The 18,269-nt window shown below is 37.4% G+C and overlaps 1 protein-coding gene across 2 annotated transcripts in view; it reads right to left on the reverse strand.

The window, feature by feature from the left end:
- LOC105382847 (tumor necrosis factor, alpha-induced protein 8-like protein 2 A) overlaps nt 1–18,052 on the reverse strand; it is a 31,118-nt gene extending 13,066 nt beyond the window's left edge. For both annotated transcript variants that reach the window (XM_048628580.1, XM_048628579.1), the window contains exons 1-2: nt 17,741–18,052; nt 6,446–6,506 (exon numbers count right to left, since the gene is read on the reverse strand). In XM_048628580.1, coding sequence (XP_048484537.1) covers nt 6,446–6,458 — 13 coding nt within the window. In that variant the 5' untranslated portion in view covers nt 6,459–6,506; nt 17,741–18,052. The remainder of the gene's footprint in view (nt 1–6,445; nt 6,507–17,740) is intronic.
- Between the last annotated feature and the right edge of the window lie 217 nt (nt 18,053–18,269).

Consider the following 18,269-nt stretch of genomic DNA (forward strand, 5'->3'; position numbering starts at 1 on the left):
AAATTCCGAGCTATTGTTTTGCTCTATATTTGAAACGCTCCGCTCCGCTTCGCTGCGCTCCGCTTCGTTTTTCGATATCTATGTGCACCTAACACGCTCCTCCTCGCTTTGCTCGTCGTCGCACCTATCTTTAGGTTTTGGGTCTAAGGTTTTTAAGACGTTTATGTTTTTTTTTGTCAAAATCACGAATTATCACATTTTCGATCGGGATTTGAATTTTTCGTGATTATAATAAATCGGTATTTTATTTTTCGTAAGCTTAAGTAATCGTATATTTTAACGTTCGTGTATTTGACAATCGTAATAAGAAATCTTCGTGATTATAATATTCGAAATTATAATTTACGTGATTTTTAGAATTCGGCATTTTAAAAAATCGGTATTGCAATATTTCGTAAATAACATATTCGGTGTTTTCAAATTCGGAAAAAAGTTTTTCGGAATATTTGGGTGTTCCCGTTTTGGTCGTAAAATAAATTTAAAGTTTTATTTTTATTTTTGACTAAACCGTGTATATTTTTCACTTTATATGAAAAACAATTAGGTACATAATTAAATCTTAAAAGTGGTTAACAACACAACCTGTCTAGTAAATTCTAAGTCCTTGTTAATTCTATATTTAGAAAAAATATAGTGACAGTGACCCTGACGGCTTTCTTTCACTTTCAGCGTAACGAGTGACTTGACATTTGAGAGCGTGGTCCACTTGGGGACGGAGAATTAGGGTTGCCAGATAACAAGGTGGGACATAATGGAGATTCCTTGTCTGAGAGCTCCGAGGGTGACGCACGGGTGACCCGCTCTGTCCATTGTAGACTTACTTGAGCACTTCATTCGTGTCTACTTGAAAGAAAGAAAATTGCGTGCATTTTTATAAAACTGTCAAAAGCTAAATTTACACCCAAAGAATTAAACAAACGAAAGTTTTTTATACTTACGTAAAAAAATAAAGTTTCATATATAAATATAACATGGGTTACAGATCCAATTTATATACGTGTGTCAAAACACTTAAAGCTCAATAACACGCTATTGAACTATCACAGGAACTAAATAAGTGCTTAAGTATAACTTCCTATGAATGTATATGTAAGCTTACGTTCTAAAACAACGCACATGTGCCGCGCACAACTAAATAACGCTTTGATCTTCAAGGCAGACACCTTCTCAAGTAATCTTTAATCGATATACTAATCTATTGGTAATGTATAACTACATAGCTCTAGTACACACCTATGCGTGCTACCGAGATATTTTAAAGAATTTTGAATTTTATAGGTACATAAAGTAATGAATATGTAGTCAAATAGTTATTTAATTGTCTAATATATTTAAATTATAATAAATATTTGATTAATCCTGGAATAACTGCCTAGGTAGGTAATGTAAATAAGCTGCTACATACTAAGCTATGTACATTTCCCTTGACATGTTAGGTACTTGTTGGGTATAAACAAAGCGTGGCCTAGAAAGTGTTGTGTTGTTTCGCCCATGTTAGCTTTTAATCACATTATATTAAGTTACTGCAGACAGGTAGCGTACCTAACTACCTTTCATGTTGTTTACCGCGTGATGTCGAGGCTCTAGTTATTATTATTATTATTACGCTGCGTTGCAAACAGAACTCTTTGAAGTACTATGAAGAATGTACTTAAATTAAATTTTGGAATGTGGAATTTACTGCGCAATAAGTAGAAGAAAACATGTATAAAGTACCAATAATCGATGCCGATGTGGTCTAGCTTTGGAAATATATTTTAATATTTAACATTTTGTCTGCAGAAAACCGAAAGGGCTAGCCCAAAGGGCTAGCCTAATCATTACTCACTACATTTGGATTTCCTAAAAATAGAAGATAAAATAGGTACCACTCGTACGAGCATAATTAAAGAATACATCTGCCGGTACAAAGTAAAATAACAACATTGTACGTTAGTACTTATTACTTTCATGCGTTTATCACCTCATTACCAGAAATCCGACGTAATGAGTCTTCAATAGACGTTATAACAACAGCCACAGTCTACGTCATCTCTGAACCACGATATAGGTATGTTTTTATGATATGCTCAAAGGTGAGCTTTCTCAATTTTCGAGGAGTGAAAACTAAAGTCGAAAAGTCGTAATTGTATGGCTAGTACCTATATAAACGTTAGGTGGCCGTCTTAATTCACGTTTACTGTTCACTCCGATAACGGTGTAAAAATTCTTACTTGACCTCCGATACCTCAGTAAGCTAGCACCCACTCACATCCAACTTACATCAATCTACCTGTATCAAAGGTTTTATTAACATTGATAAAACCTCTTCGTATCGCACGTGTATTGGGAATGCTGAATAGATTTATGGGCGTATATCCTTGAAATTGGGTTGAGGGTTAGGTGCGAACTATTCGATAATAAGGTGGCGTCCTGAGATTGATGTGGAGGACTCGGGTGGAAAGCGTTACATAAAGTAGTGAAATAGTAGATATCCAACTCAATTGTTAACTTTAGAGACAGACCAGCTAATATGATGTAAAAATATTACTGTGCGAATTTGGTTAATAAAGCATCAACAATTAAATCAGTACAACAATGTATTACATACTTGGAGGTTTTGTAACAGGTAAAACAATTCCTTGCAGGTAACAAAGTAATATTCTCTTCTTCTTCAGAAGAAGAAATACCGAGGGAATGGAAAGAGGGATACATTGTCAAAGTACCGAAAAAGGGAAGCATGTCAGACTGTAACAACTATCGGGGAATCAGCTTACTGCCGATGTGCTCCAAAATTCTAGCGAAAATCCTGCTACAGCGTATGGCGACGGTGATGGAACCAAAATTCAGAGATGAACAAGGAGGCTTCCGGGTAAACCGCTCCTGTACGGACCAAATAAATGTCTTGCGTATAGTGATTGAACAATGCAGAGAGATGCAAAACGAAGTCTATGCTCTGTTTGTAGATTTTGAAAAAGCGTTCGACACTATACAATGGGATACTATGTGGAAAGTACTTCGACAGAAGGGCGTACCAGGGAAAATTATAAATCTGGTCCGAAACTTGTATGTTGGCTCCACGTGCAGAGTGATACATCGTGGACAGCTGTCTGAAGCTATAAATGTATCTGCTGGAGTTAAACAGGGATGCCTTATGTCACCGTTCCTCTTTCTTGTCGTAATAGACGAAGTGATGCGCAGAGTGGTTAAAGATAAGGAAAGAGGCATACCTTGGCGCCCAAACCGTGACCTCGAAGACATTGATTATGCCGACGACCTATGCTTACTATCCGCAAGCCGGGAGGATCTACAGCAAAAGACCTTGGACTTAGTCACAATATCTGCCGAATATGGAATGCGTGTCAACGTGTATAAGACCAAAGATATGCGAATAAACACAGACGACATAGAACCCATTCAGATTAATGGCAAGAACATAGAACAAGTGGAAAAATTCTGCTATCTCGGTAGCATGATAGATCACAACGGAGGCACGGATATTGACGTCGAGGCGAGAATCAACAAGGCACGAGCAGTGTTCGGACAACTGAAGAACTTCTGGCGTTCCAAGAACATCAACCGTAACACCAAAATCAGGATCTTTAACTCCAACGTAAAAACTGTCCTCTTATACGGGTGCGAGACTTGGTTTGTGCGTAAAGATATTTCCCACAAGCTTCAAGTTTTTATAAACAAGTGCTTGCGACAAATTCTGGGAATATTTTGGCCACGAACCATCAGAAATGAAGACCTTTGGACTCTCACAAACCAGAGACCTACGCATTTAGAGATCCTCGATCGAAAATGGCGCTGGATAGGTCATTCGTTGCGGCAGGAGGACTCTCGCCTCACAAAGCAGGCCCTAGTGTTTGCCCCGCAAGGAAAAAGAAGGATAGGGCGCCCAAGAATAACTTGGATAAGGACATTAGCCCAGGAGATCAAGTCGATCAACATGAGCTGGCCAGAAGTTGTGGCTGCTGCCTCTGATCGTCAGAAGTGGAAAGCTGTAGTTGCGGCCCTATGCTCCACTAGGAGTTAAAGGACTTAAGAAGAAGAAGAAGAAGAAGAACAAAGTAATATACAATGACATACGCGGGTTGCTCATAAAAGTAATAAGACTAACCCGCGTATGCAGACGTAGGCGATATAAGGGAAGGGAGCGTTTCAGCACTTTCAGTCATTGGGGTCAGAGGTCAGAGGCCAACGACCGGAACCCGAAATTCTACCCTTAAATTTGTCTCTTTGAAAACATGCTATACCTAAGTACTACCGTTGGAAAACGTCATTTTCCACTTCAGTACTCGGGAAATTCCTGTCCAGCTAAAGTACGTAATTCTGAAAGCACGAGGCACATATTAATATGGTTTACGCTGCTTTATAAACCAGATGTGACACTGTATGTGGAATGCTTAATTCGCAATGAATACATGCTTGATGAGGAGTACCGTGTTTCGAATATTTCAGTTAGTTTGTAAGTGCCTCATTGCAACAGATAAGGCAACACCGCAAAATGATATTTAGATATTATTAAAAACATAGGCTTTAAAATATAAACTTCATACCAAGCTATGGACAAATGCGAAATAAAATTTAAGCTCAAGAAGCTTTTATGTGAAGAATCCTAATCCTAGTATTAGAAAACTACCAACACATACGACACGACGAACGAATAGATATCCACAAACTGCATGTTAGATACACTTAACTAGTCCTCTAATCTCGAAAAGAAATTGTAGGTACAAGAAAATGCCTTTCTTAATCCAGCGTTTTGGGTGCTATTTGGGAACATCGGTCGGGCTTCGACATTCGGGTAATGATAATTTAGAGAATTTACGACTCTCGGGAATAGGGGTAGAGGCTGGAGTAGGTAATGTATTATCAAGGGTCTGGAACTGAACTTTCAGCCACTCTGAAGCTTTCATGAAAATACTCTTACATGTAAGTACCTACCTCTAAACAATAAAGTACTAACCTACTATTATGAGTACATAGTTATATAGAATATAGATGTAGTTATTATCATTTTTTTACATGGAAGTAATAATACAACAGGAATGCGCACTTACCAAAATGATGCAAACAAAAATAGACCTAACGAAGTCACCTTAAGATTTATATTTGAATTGAAAGAGGCCGCGAGCCGATAGAGAGGGTTACCACAGAGCCCTTCCTCTCTTTCTAACAATTGCCAGGATTTAGATGTGTAAACTTTGGTAGATTTTTTACGAAGAGAGCTATGGAAAAAAAATATTAAATTAACTCATAGACTACTGTATATCATATTATTTTCAAAAACAAATTTATAATAAATCATTATAAACATGTAATTTTAATGAAATATTTGGTATTTGTATGAATAATAATTTCATAAAAAATATTGGTAGTTTTTCTAAATACTTTACGACAAGACCGAAGTTGTCAAGATGACGGATGACGTTTATACTGTTGTGAGAGACGTTATGGTTAGGGTGACCATTCATTCGTACTTTTGAATCACTTTCCATTAATTAGGACCTGTTTCATTCAACTTTTTGTTTTATTTTATACCTAAGTGCGGAAGCACTTAGGTTAAGATATTTTTTTGAAATCTTATGATTTTCATCAACTAGACTATGTAAACGGAACACCCACAGAGTAAACACGTTTTCTGTACATAGTTGCGTTTAATGTTAACCTGTTTTGACACTTTCTTGTCAACACTACAGCTACACCCAACTTAATTTTATTTACTTATTTATTTATTTACTCAATTGTCATATCACCAAAATACATTCGTACCTACATTGCAATCGAATTATTCGAATAATAGGTGACTTTGAGACCATCGACACCTATTCGCGACATGATAGATTAGAAGTGATGTCTCATGAATTACCTAAAATTATGGTCACCAAAAATAGAAAGAGATGGAGGGCTCCGTGCTGACTATCTCTGTCGGCTCGTTTTTTTGGTGCAGTGCGCATTCCTGTTGTATTATTACTTCCATGTTTTTTTACTACAAAAGAAAGATATTTCTAACTTTCTCGTGGTAAATAATAAATTTTAATATGAAATACGTTTGGAGGTTGTTTCCTATCGATTGCGCGGTATCCTCGGGCCGACCTTGTGTAGCGGAAGTTCCGAGAGGTTGCCATGGCAACGGCCACGCAGCCTCCTTGCACCGCGATAACAGAACGTTATTTTGCAGCTTTATGATACAACTTTTAAGTAATAAATGCGTTTCACGTTGGTTTTATAATTAAATATTTTCAATACGTCGTCTCTGTCATGTTATAAATATGTGAATTAGGTATCAGTAAGTAAGTATTTATACGTAAAGTAAGTATTCCAGCTTTCATTATTAAAAATGACAATATTATGTAGGTGTATAGCCTGTACCAATAATAGATATGTACCAAAAGTGATACACGAACATAAAATAATTAGAATAAATAATAACAAATAAAATAAAAAAAAAGAAACTTACAAGTAGAAACCATGGCTGCAACTCAAAAACAAAGTCCAACTAAAAAGTCGTAGCGCAGTTCCTGAAAAGAAAATAAAAGAGTAAAAAAACAAAAGAAAAAAAAAAGAAAAAAAACAATAATAATAATTATACACAATATTATACAGTTGAATGTAATGTGGTGACATTATAAAAGAATAATTATATTAATGCCGTGAAGGAATAAGTACTTCATAAAACTATATTTTTTATCTCCGTTCTAAATTTAAATATCCTCTGAGTGCTAGTGACGGGATCCCACACTGTCTAGCCGGCCAGTACTCAATATCGCATCCAGCTGGAGAGAAAAATAAATAAAAAGAAAAATAAGTCTGGCTCTACACACCCGCGCAGTGTGGTGGAGGCGGTGGAGGATAAAGGACAAGCAGCGAACGTATGGATGAGTGAAATGTTAGTCGATTATCTCTGCATCTGCATCTCTTCGTATAACGTACCTACTTACTTACTTACTCCGCTGGCGCAGCGACCCAAAATGAGTCTTGGCCTCCGATACATGAACCTACTAAAGGATTACATTTAGTTAGTGCTCTAGAAGAAAGCAGGGCAGCTACAATATCATTCATTAGGGATACCTATAGTTACTCACTGTTTTGAATAGTAAATAAGATGAATGTAGGTAGATAAAAGTATATTATTACTTTCCTATGAAAACTATGTTTCACAACCTGACTCAGTACAACATAAACTTGTTTGTTCCTTAGGCAAACCTAATTCTGTATATGTGTGACGAATCACATATGTTTTCCTTGTTAGTGCACGATTAAAACACATACACACATTTACCATTGCACTGTATCAATAAAAATATATGTAATAAACATTAATGTGCATTTGTGAAATACCTTATCGACCATATAGGTATCGTGGAACCTTTATTTACCTATGTAACCTTTGTTTAATTGCTACATAGGTCAGATAAAAATGCCATTAGTTGCACGTTTTTCTTAATATTTTAAATCATAACAGGTATTTACCTACTATTAAGTAAAATATTATTAAAACACTCACGAGCAATGAAAAAGTTCCAGTGACATATTATAGAACGGCAATGGCAGGTCGAACTTCTTCTGCTTCTTCATTACTCGTAAGCGTAAAAAAAACTTATAATTTTATAACCATTATTGTCTTATTTACTTTCCTTAGTATATACCTACATAAACCAGAACGAATTATTAATCCACAGCAATAATTAAAGTAAAGCAACGGCAATTTACTGACAAAAAACGATAGGGCACACACTATATGCATAGAGATATCAACGAGTATTGCATTATTTATGTGTAATTATGACAGTAATAAGAAATAATAATCTAAACATTCTTAAAACAATTTTATTACACTTGTGAGTATTATGTTGATGACATCATGACATGGTTGTTGTAGGTGACAAATCAACGTTGATTTGAAACTCCCCGAGCAACGTGAAACGTTCAGGGAATGGCAACACGTGGACCAGACCGATTCACTTTGCAAATTTGCGATACTACTGCGATGCTAGAATATTACAAATCCAACCGATAAACTTATAATTAAATCATGGTTAAATATACCTAAAGCGATTATGTGGATTTAAAGGGCAGTGCACCTAAACAGACGGATCAGTATGTTTTCTATGAATGCAATAAGTTGTAAGCTTGGAGAGAGTAGGACTTCATCAAGTTATACATACCTACATATTAAATTAATTAAGAAAAAAATAGAGTTTCCTTAGCTCGATTACGGATAGACACTAGACGGCCTTATAAGAGTGCTTTGTTTATGTGATAGGATGATTCAGAATGGATGTACAATCGCAATGGCATCGTTGAGTCACTTGGTGCGGGCTCGTCTCAGGTTTCTATCGCTTGGGCACGTGTTTCGGCTCCATAAATTCATCTGGCATGTCGACTGCTCCTGACTAATTAACCTATAACATTATTGATGCAGTCCATGGCATTATGTATACGGTGTATACCCAAATTTAGCGTGGATGTGTTGTTTAAAATATCCAGTAAACAAAACTAGAGACTCTACTCCTGTTTAACTCTATACCTCCTATTATTTTGATGAATAGAAAAATTGCTGGAATGCAACATACATGATGTTGTCATTTTTAAACGGCATATTTTATAGCTTTTTTCTTATATGATTATTACCGAAACAATTCGTTCTGAACAATTAAAGTTAAATATATTCGCGTCTTTTGCTCGTGCGTGAGAATATTCCGCGACCGTCTTCACTATTCACATCACACCGGTCGCTCCGGTTTCTCAAATAAACATCACAAAATACACTCGATTTCAGCCATTACGACTCCGGTTTTAAGAACGTGGGACTGCGTCTAGTTCAGATACTAATGAAGATATGATCTAGATTGGTGTCTCTGAGTAGACAGATTCAAGTTGTTCGCATTTATAATAAGTGGAGTGGACGACATGTAACGCGCTCAGTTACGCGAGACGGAAGTGCCACAGTAATGATCTTGCCACTATTATTGATACTTTCCGGTATAATAACATTAACTATGTTATAATATTATTAGATATTGATTTTAAACAACTTGGGCCTGTAGAAACGTTTCTTCGGGTTACTTGCGCCATATCATACGGATGGTCCTGATGAAGGAAGCATTATGATTGGGATAGTTCTGATCAAGATGTACTTATTAATTTTGTTACTATGTCGTACCAGAGTACCTTTCTAAGTATTTTGACACTAAAGTGAGAAAATGAAGCATTTCTCTAAACTTTCGAGCGTCAAAGTAAAATCGTGAGATTTGTATGAAACAATAACTGTGCCCCACGCGGCGGTATGTTATCTTAAGTACAGTTGACATAAAGAAGAGTTATTGTTAAAAGTTATTAAGTAAGTAGTTATATTATAAAGATGCTTTTACTGCGTTGATGTTTTGTCAAGTTGTGTGAAAAAAAAGTTTAATAAAGATTGCCACTGTGGAATTCATTTTACAATTCGAACTACCTATGTACATGTCGCAGGCATCTGGTTTAATCTCCTGTTTGATTGAACCGCTAGCCCGTTCATTGGATGACGCTATTCAGTTGTATGACTAGGCCGAACGTTGATTGTACAAGCGTCACAAAACGTCCAACTAGTTAGCGGACTTAAAATCAATCAGGTGGTGAATAAAACAAATATGGCGTCTAACAGCGAACAGCTGACACAAAAAGCACTTGTATTGTTATTTTTTGCAAATAAATTAGCTTTAAAGTGCTATTTATGTTAAAATAGTGTGACAACATGGATTTACCTATTATTACACCGCCGGCGGATAGTTTCAAAGAAAAAAATGTGCTGAAACTGGATAATTATGAACAACAATATCAAGGTACGTTTATTGTTATTGTTTAGTTAATTTGTGAGATGAGAGCTTTGTAACATAGTCTTTTTGTTGGCTCTTGTCTGGTCATGTTCATCCTAACCAGACATTACAAAGTTGCTATACTATATCCCATTTAAGGACTTCGCTGAATAACGTTCAGTCAAGACGTTGGACGTTACAGTCAACCACTTGACGAGTTGTCCTTTAGTCATTCAACTGAGTAGCGTCATCCAATGAACGGGCTAGCGGTTCAATCAAACAGGAGATTAAACCAGATGCCTGCGACATACATATATATAAAATTCGTATGTAAGTATAGGTACTGAAGATAAAGTTTCAAGAAATAGCAAGGAACGGGCCACATATTTGCCAACGAGCGAGATATCCAGATGATCCAGTGAGGCAGAGTGTTCTGTCAACAAGTGAATGATTGGGGCTCTTCATATTCAGCGAAGGGTCCTGATTCCAGTACTGAAACTTACTCATATGTTTCAGTGAACTATCTCTTTTTTTACTAATAATTATAACTGGTATATCAACTAATTTCTACATATCCATTACGTTTAACATAACCGATTTCCGAAATATGTTTCATCGTAATGTCCAACCCAAAACTACAAGTTCATGGAGGAAATAAACCTATTCTTTGGCGCGTTGCGAATTTTCTATGAAATTAGCAGAATCACTGCTGACGGAAGGAAGTATGTCACGGACGGGTCACCATCGTCGCAAGGCCGTTCGGCCCGGCGCTCAATTATCGACTACTCCAAGGATATCCACCAGGGCTATTCGCAACTACTCTTTATGCACAACCTAGCTTTTTCTTTACGTCCACTAATGGCATGTTTTGCAAAGTCTGATTATGAAAACAAAGTATCCTGGTAACAAACACGGCAGCTTAAATCCATCTACTAAACCTCCCGACGAGTAGTCTTCTAATAAATTTTCTTCCGACACACGACAACACTCAACCGAGCTTTAAAGTCTTCATAAATTAATGCGTAGGTACCTATATATAGATAATAATATGATATCTTTGTTTTACCGCACGTGATTAAACAGAAATAGAAATACTTAATGAATAGGTGCCTATTACCTATTCATGTTTAAGCAGTGATTGAAAAGTTATCGACCGCTTTTAATGAAAGATGAAGATAGCTTTTAATACTTAAATATACATATAAAATAAGGTTTTAAGGCACCTACCATGTGTATAATATAATAAGTTCCATCTCCCCGGCTGCTAGTTAACCGTGCAACTTTAAGTAATGCGAAGCGCAAAGTCCTTTTATGTTCCATTTAACAAAGTAAAGGCTCGACATTTCCCCGTGGGTCACGTTTTTCTTCGAGCCCACGTTCCATCCTGCCCCGTTTCCCCGCCGAGATTCCGCATTTAGATTCCGAACACCGGACATGCATACCAATAATGATTAAAAACGAATCTTTGATATTAGATAACCCGAGGACAGAGAATCCTAATTGATTCATAATTTAGCAACAGCGTCATCAGATAGACCTTAATTTGCTCTCTGTGTCTATCTGGACATTCTTACGTAGAGTTAACAAACATCTTCAAAATAGTACCTACCCCCCTTTGTATACTACTCCCGAACGTCATGCTTTGAACAAGAAACAACATCACAGTACCTACACAGGTAGGTTGTTTCAATGCTGACCATGTCACACGATACGTTACGAAGGATACACTGGGCGAGCTGCTGCGGTGTGCATCGCACTGTGACAATGGCGGCTCACGTTACGTTCTGGAGACTAAGGAGGGTTACTCTATACTGACGCAAAACGATCGAACGAGAGCTGTCATGCAATCGGCAAAAGAGTCGTTCTCGCGCAGCAGCGTTTTGAAACTTTTTCGTCATATAGAGTGACCCGCCTGTTACATAATGGAACTCATCTACAAGGAAGGTACTCTTGTAAGTTGTACCTTCTTGTAAGTCGGGACCGGGAGCTTATGTAAGCAGTTCAGGGAAAATGTGGAGGATTTTTTTTATCTAATGAATGAGTTTTAAGAAAGCTCCAGGACAAATTAGATGCTGACATCACACTAGCCAAGCCTAGTGATATGTTATTTTAATTGCATCCGATGTCCACTCTTATTTAGATGATTGCGAGTCATAAATTGGTAAATAGCTGGTAGGCATAACAGTAAAATATAACAGTTACACGTTAGCAGCGAGTAATCGTATCTGCACATATTCCGACTTGGCCAATGTAATTAGAATATAAATTCCGTTCAAAAGTCGATTGCGCTTCAGATACACGAGTTTGTTTATTAAAATCAGGAAAATAACACTTTTTTTTGTTTCTTTAATGATTGAACTGTCGGACATTTTTTTACGAGAGTACCAGCAGTGGAACAGTGCGGGCTGATACTGGTGATAATGATAAAGACAACGTAACAGCATCGATAGCTTCCTACGAAAAGATAGCATATTTTTTGCCGCAATATCTTTAAACAGGTTGAGATTTGAGAATCCTACCAAAGTAAAAGTTTTGAAAAAGTCTCACGCTTCACTTATTGAGATTGTCTTCAAGCCTCTTGCAGTGGAGATTCATACACTAAACAAGAATGTTTCAAACAAGTTTTAGCAGAATTAGTCAGTGATAGTTAGTGGTTAGTGGTTAGATATTTTAGTTAGTGAATTAGTCGTCTCCTGAGTCATCTTTGTTTTAAATATAATACTAGTTTAACCACAACACCACCGCAAATACAGATGTAGGTTTTATGAAACTATTTATTGTATTACTGTATAAATCACTGAGTTCATAAAAACCAAATTTATAGGTAAATAGCTGCTACTAACGTAGGTAGCAGCTATAGTGACATATTTTAAATAAATCTAGCCAGACAACATTAATACTATTTTTTTCCTCTGTCTGATGTCTAGACGGCCAGGTAACAAAAAACCAGCAAGTGTAAATAAAAATGTTAGAACAAATATGTACCTACTAATGTTTTTTGTATCACTTATTACTCTTAACCAGCAGCGTGGGAGTAGGTAGAGCTTTTAAGTTTTACGACATATCAAAAAATTTATTGAAGCTTGAACTCATCGTATTTGGCATATTTGTACAGCTTACTTGTTACGCGTCACAGTATAATTAGTCCTATAAAATTAATTTAAAATTATAAATTATTAATGTATGTACCTACGTAACCTATCATGATGTAATTCTAGCTATCTTTCTTTAGTAGGTTGTAATTGGTATGAATCAGCTTTTTGGTGTGTCTCTTTGCTTCCTATAATCGCTCAAGTTACGTTATCTAACATAATAAAATTGAATCAAACTTGAGTTGAGTAACTATTTAATCTAGTTTTTACGACGTGATATGTGTGCTCTCACCATAAGTATTCTACTAATTTATAAAAGTGTTACTATTTAGTTCCTACGCATACATTTAATTTTGTATTTGGACTACAGAGTCTAAGTCTACAGAGACGAAGGTTTAAAAATCGGTAGGTATGTACTTATGCAAATTTTATTTGAGACTGTGTAAATATGTTGCGATTCCATGCATTAACACAGTTCATAATTAATACATGCATTATGCAATGCTGCGGTCAAGCGTGCCAATAACTTGCATTATAAATTATAATTTCAACTCTAAAATAAAGAATGTGTACTTCAGCCAACAAATTATTTTACTAAACAATATTTTAGGTACAAAATAGAGAGTTACTTTTTTACTAAAATCGATGTCATAGTTCCTAAGAACTGATCTTCTATCTTATATTTTCCCATACTGAACATTCCAGTTTTTCATTAATACTCAAGAGTTCGTGCATGTTAGAGTGGAAACAATCTATTTCCTTAGCTTTCTAGACGACGAACCGGCCGGCTCTAATTGAGCTGTTGACCGCCGCAGAAATAATTAGCAGAAGAGTCTCCGACAGGTATCGCTAGGAAATCTTCGATGACTCAATGTTTGGTTACTGATGACGTGGGATTCCAATTATAAAGTGTGCCAATATTATTGACTGTTGTATATCGGTACCCACCAACTTGTAAGTTTATAAAATCTTTTCCGAAGTAAGTATCACAAAAGGATTTGTTGAATTTTGCTTAGTATTATAATGAATAGCACAAACAAACCGATATTAGTCATTACCTACTTTTAAATGATAGAAGGCAGACGACCGTTACAAGGCAACAGCTGTGGGGCCACCTGCCACTCCGCTCAGCTGGCTAAATAACGAGGAGTCTTTGCCTTTCTTATTTTTTTATATCCTTTTTAAACGACGCTCTACGGGCAAAGGGGGAGCTTTGTTAAAGCCAACGTCGCAAAAGATAATTCTGAGGTGAATCATGTATTTGGACCGGTAAATGCAGAATTAACTTTATTAACGCCGAAAGTTTTTGTTGACGCATCCGTTTCTTAATTCTGCACGTGAGGTGCTCTGTATTCTAAGCTTCAAGGCATTTGTCACAAGTTCATTCACAAGTACTCTGGAATGTAGAGCTGTGTTGTGAATGTGATGTGTCTCATACAAATATAGCTTAAGCCAGTCTGTATAAATTTATGAATAGGCGCCGCTACGATCGACCTTGAGAGTCCCCCATTCATATTCTGCATTCCCGACAGTGACACGCACGAGAGCACCACTGTAGAACTATACTATACTTGTCTTCATATTATATTATATGATGTACAGTCGGGGGCAAAGAAACGAGACCACTCTGAAGTTGAAGTAATTCGAAATTCAAAATTCGAATTGCTTCTAGTTTAGCCTGTTGGACTTTAACAGCTGTTTGAGTTTTCACGATAAAGAAAATAGGTAAGAATAGCTGAAGTGCGAATGAATAATTTAGGCTAACTGCTGGGTAGTAAGTAGATAAAATACAGTAAGTACCTAGCATAATGACATTTTATTATAAGTACACCCGGCTCAAATAGTAGCATGTGAGATGTGAGTAGTATACTTAACTCATAAAATATTTTGATCTATTTTTATATTATAGAAGGTATGTTATTTATTCATTTAATTATCATTAATATTACAATAGCAATTAGGGTACCAATGTGCGAAATATTAAAAAACTTCCATCCATTGCAGTCGTTTAATTACTTAATTTAACCGTGATTGTGGTAAGTATTTACGACTCCATAATATAAATATTTTATCTATCATCGGAATGTATAGATACAAATGTGTTGGTGCGTAACTATGGCAGAAAAAAATATCCGTACCAGCAACTTTCCACCTATATGTACTATACGTAGTGGTAGAGAAACTGCACTCATAATTTTTATTGCTTTATGTTTCATTGATTCTGTGTCAACTTGAAAAAACGCGTAATAAATGGTTTCTACAATTCAAGTGGCAGACCCTGCCGCTCATATCGTCAGCTAAATATGGGGAAACAGACAACCTGTATCTTTCGGCTCTTCTTACCCAGAACCCATAAAATCTTTCATAATACCTATCTATAAATTTATCCGTACTGTTCCTAAACTATATTTCTTAACCAGAAGTTAGCCCAAATCACTGGACTGTTGTATTTGAATCCCTAATCGGTCGACTATTATTCGAACTTCGAACCCGGGACCTTCAATCCGAAAATATTTTTTGCTAATTTTATAAAATTATCATATGTGCAGCTGTTTAGTTTTGTGTCTCTATAAGCATAGGATGAATTTCCTTAGCTTTATGTAATAATCATAATAATGGGATCCCGCCTGGCCTAACGAGGATACCTACTATCAATCTCCACCATGTAGGCAGAAATCCTCGGTGCATTAATGAAACACAGACGTACCACATTATGAAAATATAACTGACTAATTTGAATGTAATACCCGCCAATAACTTAATTAAAAACTTTACCGCGCTTTAGTAATGAGATTACTATTGCTAGTTAACGACAGCATTCTTCTGGATATACCAACAGCGCCACCCTCTTTCGAAGAAGTAGTTGCGGCTGTGAAGTCACTGAAGCCGGGGAAGGCGCCAGGTATCGACAATATCCATGTAGATATGCTGAGGGCTGATGCTCCAATGTCTGCTACTTTACTGTTCCCCCTTTTGACCCGTATTTGGGAAGCCGGACAAGTACCCGCTGAGTGGAAACAAGGACTCCTGGTGAAAGTTCCAAAAAAGGGGGACCCATCGCGATGCGACAACTGGCGCGGCATCACGCTACTGCCCGCTGCCGCCAAAGTCTTAGCTAAGATCCTGCTAAACCGCATCGCGCCGAAAGTAGCAGTGACCCTCAGAGATGAGCAGGCTGGCTTTCGCCCTGGACGCTCCTGCACTGACCACACCAACACCCTACGGGTCCTTATTGAGCAATGTGTCGAATGGCAGTCGGAGCTATTTCTGGCCTTTGTAGACTTCGAAAAAGCCTTCGACACCGTGAAGTGGACCGCGTTGTGGTCAAGTCTACAACGCAGAGGCATACCAGCCTGCATCATCCAAGTGATACGCTCGCTATACGAGGGCAGTACATGTAGGGTCGTACACGAAAAAGAGCTTGGGGCCCCAATACGCATTTCAGCTGGCGTCAAGCAGGGATGTCTCCTGTCACCGCTCCTATTTGTTATTCTCCTTGACGATGTGATGAGGAACGTGGTTGCTATCCCGAGAGGTATAAGCTGGGCTTCAGGTGTCCTAGAGGACCTAGACTACGCGGACGACATTGTGCTAATTTCGCCAACTCTCGACCTATTACAAGAGAAACTCGCACACCTGCAGGAGGAAGCCAGAGTAATGGGTCTGCGAATAAACCGACGCAAAACAGTCGATATGCGTATCAAGGCTAAAACCTCGGACGCCTTAACACTCGATGACCAACGCTTGGACTCGGTCGATGCATTTACTTACCTCGGAAGCACGGTCACCCGTCAGGGAGGAGCAGATGAGGATATAGAGAGCAGGATCAAGAAGGCGAAGGCTGCGTTTGCCCAGCTCAAACCTGTTTGGGACTCGAATGTGCTCACAAGGCGGATAAAAATCTCCCTCTTCGACTCCATCGTGAAGTCCGTATTGCTCTTTGGCTGCGAAACGTGGAGAGTGACGAAAGGGCTGACGAACAAACTGCAAGTGTTCGTCAATAAGTCCCTCAGGTCGATCCTACGCGTTTTCTGGCCGAAGACAATACGTAACGAAGATCTGTGGAAGCTGTGCCGACAATCTCCCATCGGCAAGGAAATTGCGAAGCGAAAGTGGAGATGGATAGGGCACACTGTACGGAGAGGAGCTACGAATGCCGCAACTATAGCCTTTGACTGGAGGCCACCAAATGGCAAGCGCTCCCGGGGACGCCCTGTCCAAACATGGCGCCGAAGCGTCGAAAACGAGCTGCGAGCCGCTGGACTAAGCTGGAGTGAGGCCAAAAGTACAGCCGAAGATAGGCGGAAGTGGCGGACGTTAGTGGAGGCCCTCTGCACCTCTGGGGTGCCATAGGACTGCAACAACAACAACATTGCTAGTTAATCGTGTTTAAATTAAGTTGGTTTAACATTGTTATTAATTTATTAATTAAAAGTGAAGTGGTCAATGTTAATGATTTTAACTAATGTAAAGTGCCTACTTACATTATGTACTAATAGAATAGGTAAGTATCAATTTATTATACCATTAGAAACATTAATATTTAATAGAGTAGAACTTTTAAAAGTTGTGGTGGTTTACTAACGCGCGACAACTTATTTAAGTAAGTACTTTACGATGTACTAAATAAAAATTTAAAACCACTAGACACTAAGTAGGTACTAAGTTAATTAAAAACTATTAATGGGATTATAAATTTAGGTCTGTAAGCCTACAGCATAATATGTATTTATTGTTTAATCATAAAAGCATAACTATTATTTTAAAATAAAAGTTTGATGACTTTTTTTATTTCTTACGGTTACGTTTAAAAAGTGTAAGGAAATAAATTAATTTAACTTAATATTAGTAGCGGTTGGTACTTACAACTACTTGAGACATGGCATTCATTCAGGACACACTGGTATATTATCCAGGATTCCAGTTCAATCATTGTAGACGCTGTCATTATCACAAATTAATTCCCAACAGTTTCAAAAAATTCACGGCAACTTTTCACTAACACTCCAATTAATTATGTAAAAGCTTTATTTAAGTCAACATTAGTAATTTGTGTTAAGTTCTAACATCCGTTGTTATTGAACGTTCCAAAACAATCCACCGTTGTTATGCCGCCCACGTCCTGTCTTCGTTCAAGTTAAATTTTTGTGAAACCCGGGGCGGGCGGAGTTAGCGGAAATGACCAAATAACAGATATAAATAGTGTTGCCATATTCCAGCAACTACCAAATGATAGGGGAAATAATGTTGCCATATTTTAAACTTCAAAAATAGGAAAATTATGTATTTTCCGGTCGATCAAACGGATCAAATTCTTTCAAAAATTCACCTACAGTATGAACTGTTTAGATTTAAATAATCATTATTATAATTTTTCGTAGGTACCTACGTCGTC

Source organism: Plutella xylostella, chromosome 21 (genome assembly GCF_932276165.1).
Source record: "Plutella xylostella chromosome 21, ilPluXylo3.1, whole genome shotgun sequence".
In the NCBI taxonomy this organism is placed as follows: Eukaryota; Metazoa; Arthropoda; class Insecta; order Lepidoptera; family Plutellidae; genus Plutella; species Plutella xylostella.